Raw genomic sequence first — 7,327 nt, forward strand, 5'->3', positions numbered from 1 at the left:
CCTGTCCTGTGCCGTCTTCAGGTGGGAGGTGTCAGACGCTTGCTCGTTGGCCTGTGGAGCAGACCTGGCCACACAGAATGTGACGTGTGTGCAGGGAGCAGATGGCCCGGAGGCACCAATGACAGCTGGGCCCTGCTCCACAGACAAGCCACCTGCCCTCGAGCCCTGTACGGAGACGGCATGTCCTCCAGGCTGGGGCCATGTGAGTGAGCACGAGGGCGGCTCGGAGAACGGGGAGGACCGGTTCCCAGTGGCCTCCCAGCCAGAGGGAGAAGACTGTCCTTCTAGAGGGCAGTCCAAGCATAAACAGAAACGGAGCTCAGGGCCTGGGAAGCCCCCTCCCACTGGCGAGCGGGCCGAGGGCCCCCAGAGCCTGATAGAAAGCTGCCGGCTCCCTGCCGCTCTGCCTGGCGTCCGGGGCTTGAGGCTGGGTGACGATGCTTTCAGACGGGGCCCGGCCAACCCTGTTCCCTTGAGGCTTGGACACTGCAGGGCCAAATGTGCCGGCACATCCAGCTCCGCCTCACTCTCAGCCCCGCCCCGCAGGGCCCCCTCACACTGACGCAGAGGCCACGGTGGGCCAGCCTCCCCGAGAGGAGCAGCAGGGAGTGGTGGCCCCCGGGGTGCTGGTGACCACTTCTCTCTCCTGAAGAGATGGGGATGGGTGGGGTCAAGGGCTGGGTGCTCCAGGGTCTGGAGGTGGAAAGCCCAGAGCACCTGCTTGTTGCTTGTCCCCACAGCTGGACCCCCAGCCTCCGGGAGAGGGGACTGCATCCCCATTGGGCAGTGCCAGGCTGGGGGCTCGAGCTGCCCACGTGTGGACCCCCGTGGCAGGGCCGTGCTCCGTCTCCTGTGGCCGAGGTGAGGCCCCCTGAGGAGGACCAGTGCTCATTAGCTAACCCCCATCTGCCTGCATTTTGCCTAATTCTAAAAAGCAATCGGAGTGGCTTACAGAAAATGCAAAGTGCGTGACAGTACGACGTGTCTACACGAGACTGGGGCAGAGTGCGGACAGCCACGTAGCGTGTTCATTGGCCAAAAGATAGGGAGAGATTACAGAATCTGGCAACATCGGCACCCGAGGGTATTATTTCTTAAGGGCCAGAAGAACTGAGAGGCACGGGCCCCAAACTTAGCTCTGAGCTCCCGGCAGCCAAACCACAGACACGCGATTAATTTTAAGATCCGCGGCATTCTTTCAAACCCTAAGCGCTTGCTCGGTAAAACCTCAGCGAGTTTCGGCTGGAGACCAGAGGTTTGTCCGGAGGACCATCCTGGAGGAGGCGTGTGAGGGACCCGGCCCTAACCACGCCTGTGGGAAACACAGCAGGAGATGTCCACACAGCCATTCTCACGATGCCGCTCATAAACAGTAGGAGCTGCCACTTGTTGAGCACCTACTACGTGCTGGGCACTTTGTATCTCCCCTTTCAAAATCTTTGTGCGTATCTCTGCAAGTTAGGTACCAGTATGTGAAAAATCCTGGGGCTCAGAGAGGTTAAGTCCAGGTGGCAGAGACTCAGAGCCATGTGGGCCTCACCTGCTAGTGCACGTCGGAGGGATGCACACGCCGGGCCCCGCCGAGCCATCCTCTTGGGGCACGGGGCCCCTTCTTCCCCCCGGCAGGCCTGATGGAGCTGCGTTTCGTGTGCGTGGACTCTGGCCTCAGGACGCCGGTCCAGGAAGAGCTGTGCGACGTGGCAAGCAAGCCCGAGAACCGACGGGAGGTCTGCCGGGCCGCCCTGTGCCCAGCCTGGTGAGCAGGGTGGGGGGCTGTGCAGCGGGCAGCAGCCTGGGTCCCTCAGGGAGGAAGGAGTCTCACCCTGGGGTGTGGCCCCCCACGGAGCCCTAGCCTTTCTTCCCTTCAGGTGGGAGACCCGAGCCCTGGCCTCGTGCCCAGTGACCTGCGGAGGGGGACGGGTGCCGCTGGCTGTGCGCTGCGTGAGGATGGACCACGGACGCACCGTCCCCCTGCCTCACTCCAAGTGCTGGCCGGCGCCCCGCCCCGGCCCCCTCGAGGACTGCAGCCCCGAGCCCTGCCCCGCCAGGTGGGCCCCTTCCCACGGAGGCAGGCAGTCCTAGGCGCCCATCCTCGGAGGTGCCATCACCACCTCCCAGTAACCTCCCGGAGCCGTGGGGCTTGATGGGACCGCGTGTAAAGCGCGCGACTGGATCTGGGATGCCGTGGGTGCACGCGGCCGAGAGCTCCTTTTTTCATCGCCTGCTCTTTACTAAGCACCTGCGGTGCCCAGGCGCTGTCCCGGTATTGGGGGACACAGCAGGGGACGAGACAGACAAGCAGCCCTGCCCTCCTGGAGCAGACTGCAAGCGGGAGATGGGTGATAACTGAGATGGGGAGAGACAGTGCGGTGGACGGTGCGGGGTGCGCTGTAGCTGATGCAGTGAGCGGGGAGGCAGGACCAGGCGGTGGGGGGCTGGGGTTCCCGTGACAGACCCCTGGAGTGCCCTGCCCCTCCCCCATTGCCTTTCGGAGACATCTGGTATTTTTTTCGCCCTCAGCTTCCTTTTGTATAAAGTGGGTTCTCCAGAATGTCCTCTGTCCACTGGGCCAAGCCTTTCACTGGAGACGCGAGTGTGACCCCCCCCCCCAAGAGAGCCTCTCTAGGCCCTTCTTGGTGTAGGGAAATGAGGGGAGCCCCTGGCTGCTCTGGGTACGCCCCTGACTCTGGTTCGCCCCAGGTGGCGGTACAAGCTGGCGGCCTGCAGCGTGAGCTGTGGGGGAGGGGTCGTGCGCAGGATCCTGTACTGTGCCCGGGCTCGCGGGGAGGACAAGGACGAGGAGGTCCTGCCGGATGCCCAGTGCCGTGGGCTGCCTCGCCCGAGGCAGCAGGAGCCCTGTAGCCTGGAGCCCTGCCCGCCCAGGTCAGCAGCCCTGGGACGTCCAGAAGGTGGCTTGAGCTCCTGGTGTGTGCCGATGCCAGGCCAGGTGCTGTGGGGACCGGAGGAGGGCTCGGCGGCACAGGGGACAGTCCTCGGGGGAGGGGACTACCGGGCAGGTCGTGCTAGGCGGCAGAGCTCTGTCGGTTCTCACAGGGCTGCGGGTGTGGGGAGGTCTGGGGGGCTTCACAGCGGAGGAGGCAGCACTGAGCAGAGCCTGGGTGGCCCCGGCTGGGGCACAGCGCCCTCAAAGCCGACATGTGACAGAATAGTGCTCAAGCCGGTGGCGTCCACAGAAGGGGTTGGAGCCCAGTGGGGGAAGGGCCGATATTCACGCACCGTGTTCACAGTTCTTCTGTGATTTCTCCTTTGTAGTTGTGCATTTTTAATAACACAGAAACGTCCAGAAAAGAAGGTGGCATGCAGCGTGTCCCACCAGATTTAACAGATGTTACCATGTTGCCATATTTCCTTCACGTCTGTCTCTTGTTTTTAAAGAAACACATTGTTATCGATAAGGTTTCATTTAAATGTAAACCCTTTCACTCATCTGGGATTTATTCGGCACGTGGTGCAAAGCAGGGAGCAAACTTTATTTTTCCGAGTCACTGCCCAGCAGCGTTAGCGGAGCGCCCCCCAGCTGGCTCCTTCATCGCATCGCGAAGTCTTGTGCATGTGCTGGGACCTAGGTGGACGCTTTCTCTCCTTCCCGCAGTCCCATCGCCGTATCAAGTCGTTTTAACCTGGCAGCCTCACGAGCCCCGTGCACCATCCGCCACGAAGCACCTCTCGATTTCACTGCTTGTGCTAAAGCCCCTTGGCTTCGTATCCCATTTATTTTTCACATCACGTTGAGAGGTGATCTGGGGTTTTTTTACGTGGAAATCTCACGTACACACGAGCTCTGGCTCACCCTCGAATGTCGCTGTAGCCACTCTGGCCTCCTTGATGTTCTGGAACATTCCGGGAATGCCCCTGACTCAGAGCTGTCTCCTCGCCCAGGCTCGGCTCAGCGCACAGTGACAGCAGCGGGGCACGCGCGCCCCACCCGTGACGCTCCGCTCTGCTAAGCGCCAGCGTCCGCCACCATGGAGCACTTACCTCTCTGTTCCCTGTCTCTCTCTTCCTGCTCACCCGGGGGCGGTCTGCCTTCCAGGGGACACGTCACAACGTCTGGAGACACTTTAATACATTGTCATGACTGGGGAGAGGGTGCGCCTGGCCTCTGGTGGGTGGAAGGAAATGCGGGTGCTGCTGACCATCCCCCGTGACAGCGCCGTCTGCCCAGACGTCCGTGCTGCACGGGGAAGAAGCGAGTAGGGCCCGGGGTGGGGGTGGGGGCTGGGTCTGGTTCACCGCCCGCTCCCAGCATCTAGAACAGTGCCAGGCACACGTTTGACAGGTGGCATCGCAGGACCCCGAGGGCGGCAGAGTGTCGTGGTTAGGACCCAGGCTCCCGTGTGGGCAGCTTGGGTTCAGTCCCAGCTCTGAAAAATGTCAGTCGTCATTATTTGTCGAATGACTGCAGGTGAACATGGCAGGGCTGACCGATGTCGAGGTCTGTTTTCCCTTAGGTTGGGGCGTTGTCCCCCGTCCTTTGGACCAGCAAGCAGCTCTGTGGGTGTGAGTGGGTGTCGTGTGGCAAAGGGGATGAGAGGGGGGCACCTGGTTAAGGCAGAAGAGGTGTCTTTCCTGCAGAGCTTTCCGATGCAGTGAGCCCTGGGGGGCGGGGGGCGGGGCTCGGGCTGCACTTCGGGACCTCAGTGACCTTGGAACCTGTCCTGGACGACCCTCCATCCAGTGGGGGCGGTGCCGTCTTTGGGGAGGCCCAGCCTCTCTCCGGGGTCTTCTCTTCCTGCAGGTGGAAAGTCACGTCCCTCGGCCCGTGCTCAGCCAGCTGCGGTCTTGGCACTGCCACACGCTCGGTCACGTGCATGCGGCTCCACCAAGGCCAGGACACAGAGGTGGACGGGGCCGCCTGTGTGGCTCTGGCGCGCCCGCGGGCCAGCATCCCCTGCATCGTTGCCGACTGCACCTACCGGTGGCATGTCAGCACCTGGACGCAGGTGAGCGCTACACCTGGGGCTGGCGGGGTGTGCGGCAGCTGTCCTCACACACGGGGACCCTGGTGAGCTTCGATTCACTGTGATCCCCTGGAAGGATGGGGAGAGCGGGTCTGTTGGGGAGGGGGCAGTCAGGGCACCTAGAGACGGAGGACAGCAAGGCCCAGAGACGCGGTGCAGCTGGGCCCGCACAGGCCCCGAGGTCTAGAGACACCGGAAGGTGAAGGGCAGGTGATTCAACCCCGCACCGATAAGCAAGTGCCATTCCGTGCCCAGAACCTCGCAAGGCCCCAGGAAGACAATAGTAAATAGGGCTGGGTCCCCTCAGAGGCTCGCGGTGTAGAGAAGAGGCAATGCAGACCGCCAACACCTGCCTCGGTCAGAAGCACCCGGAGCATCTGGGCTGGGGCTGATGGGAGCTCGGAGCAGGGCAGGGCAGGGCAGGGCGGACGCTGGGCTGCAGTGACTGACAGCACAGAGGGAGGCGGCCACGCCTCCTGATCCCTGCTCTAGGGTTTGGAGTGGCTGAGGCCTCGAGGGTGACAGAGACCTGAGCTGGAATCCCCGCCCCTCCTCCCTGTGTGACCGATGCGGGGCAACCTCGTCTGGAGAATGGGGACACGTGCCTGCAAAGATCACGGCAGATCACGCCCGGCCTTTGGCCACCTCCGGCCTCGTCATCCTCTGGCCGCGTCAGCCCGACGCCTCTTCCTTTCTCCTGCCAGTGCTCTGTCTCCTGTGGGAATGGCATCCAGCACCGGCATGACACCTGCCTGGGACCCCAGGCCCAGGGGCCCATGCCAGCTGACTTCTGCCAGCACTTGCCCAAGCCATCGACGGTGCAGAGCTGCTGGGCTGGGCCCTGTACGGGGCAGGCGACACTCAGCCCGGTGCCCCCCGAGGAAGCTCCTGCTCCAGGCCAGACCACAGCTGCCACTGCTGGTGCTGCCGTGGAGTGGCCCCAGCGCCGGGCCGGCCTCCTCTCCCCAGCTCCAGGGCCCCAGGAGAGGCCAGCAGAGTCCAGTTACGTTCCTTCCTGCTTTCCATGTGGGTGGCTTCTGCAGGAGGGGTGGCAGAGGCGAGTCCGCCTGGGGGAGCTAGGAATCTCCTGGGGCTCGTCCTGCAGCCGTAGAGTTGGGACACTGGGATGGGTGCAGCTCGGCTGAAGGGCTGGGCTTGGGAGGCTGGGCTCAGGGCTGGCCGTCTCCTTCACTGGCCAAGGGCAAGCTCACTTTTATCGTCATCAAGGGAAGGTAACCTGAAGGTTTCACAGAGTCAGGCCCAGGTCTGAGGCCCAAAGCCGGGCACCACTATGCACAGCACCTCCCTCTCGCTGGAGCATCCAGAAATGGCTCCGTGCCCTGGATGATGATGCTCGACCCATGCAGCCCCCTCCCCTGAGCCGAGAAGGGTCCGCTGGGCCTAGGAGGACATCGGCTCCCCTCCCCCAGCCTCCTCCTCCAGCACAGAAAGCAAGCCCGTCCTGCTGGGAATGCCCCACCCGGAAGCTCTGGTCACCTGACTCCTGCTTCTTCTCCAGGTGCCTGCAGCCGGCAGCACCTGGAGCCAACAGGAACCATTGACATGCGAGGCCCAGGGCGGGCTGACTGTGCGGTGGCTATCGGGCGGCCCCTGGGCGAGGTGGTAACCCTCCAAGTCCTCGAGAGTTCCCTCAACTGCAGCGCTGGTACGTCTAGGGCCACCTGAGCAATTGCCACCAGTGATGGGCCTACAGGTGCCAGTGAGCCTGACGCCCACACGCCCCCTCCTGGCCTGGCAGGCGCTCCGGGTGCACCCCGAGTGCTCATCAGAGTCATCCCATGACTGGGCTGGGATTGTCCCTATTTTACAGATGGGAAAACTGAGGCTAAGCGAGATTAGTCATGTTCCCAGTTCCTTAGAGTCTCACAGCCAGCATGGGGGAGGGTCGGCACTGAGCCTGGTTTACCCCAGGGCCACCGCACTGCGACCTGGGTTGGGGGTGCTGGACCCTCACTGCACTGCCCCCTCCTAGGGGAGATGCTGCTGCTCTGGGGCAGGCTCATGTGGAGGAAGACGTGCAGGAAGCTGTCCGGCTCGACCTTCCTCTCCAAGGCCAACACGCTGGTGGTGAGGCAGCGCCGCGTGCGCTCGGGAGGCGGAGTTTTGCTGCGGTACTCCAGCCAGCCGGCCCCTGGAACCTTCCACAGAGGTACGGCAGCCCCCGCGCCTCCCCCAGCTCCCCAGAGGCTGGCTGGGCGGGCGCTGCTGCAGACAGAGCCCGTCCTGATGGGGCGGTGGGCAAGGCAGACAGGGAGCTGGACCAACTGACCGGAAGAGGCAGCACCTCCCTGGAGACCCCAGCATCCCCGCCCCACAGTGCAGGG

General features: G+C 63.3%; 1 protein-coding gene across 1 annotated transcript in view; it reads left to right on the plus strand.

Moving 5' to 3' along the window:
- Nucleotides 1–7,327, plus strand: part of ADAMTS13 (ADAM metallopeptidase with thrombospondin type 1 motif 13) — a 33,038-nt gene that overhangs the window by 23,195 nt on the left and 2,516 nt on the right. Inside the window, exons 19-23 of the mRNA XM_023536470.1 lie at nucleotides 2,701–2,883; nucleotides 4,760–4,964; nucleotides 5,687–5,984; nucleotides 6,502–6,648; nucleotides 6,976–7,152. Coding sequence (XP_023392238.1) covers nucleotides 2,701–2,883; nucleotides 4,760–4,964; nucleotides 5,687–5,984; nucleotides 6,502–6,648; nucleotides 6,976–7,152 — 1,010 coding nt within the window. The remainder of the gene's footprint in view (nucleotides 1–2,700; nucleotides 2,884–4,759; nucleotides 4,965–5,686; nucleotides 5,985–6,501; nucleotides 6,649–6,975; nucleotides 7,153–7,327) is intronic.

Source organism: Pteropus vampyrus, unplaced genomic scaffold, assembly GCF_000151845.1.
Source record: "Pteropus vampyrus isolate Shadow unplaced genomic scaffold, Pvam_2.0 Scaffold157, whole genome shotgun sequence".
Classification (NCBI taxonomy): domain Eukaryota; kingdom Metazoa; phylum Chordata; class Mammalia; order Chiroptera; family Pteropodidae; genus Pteropus; species Pteropus vampyrus.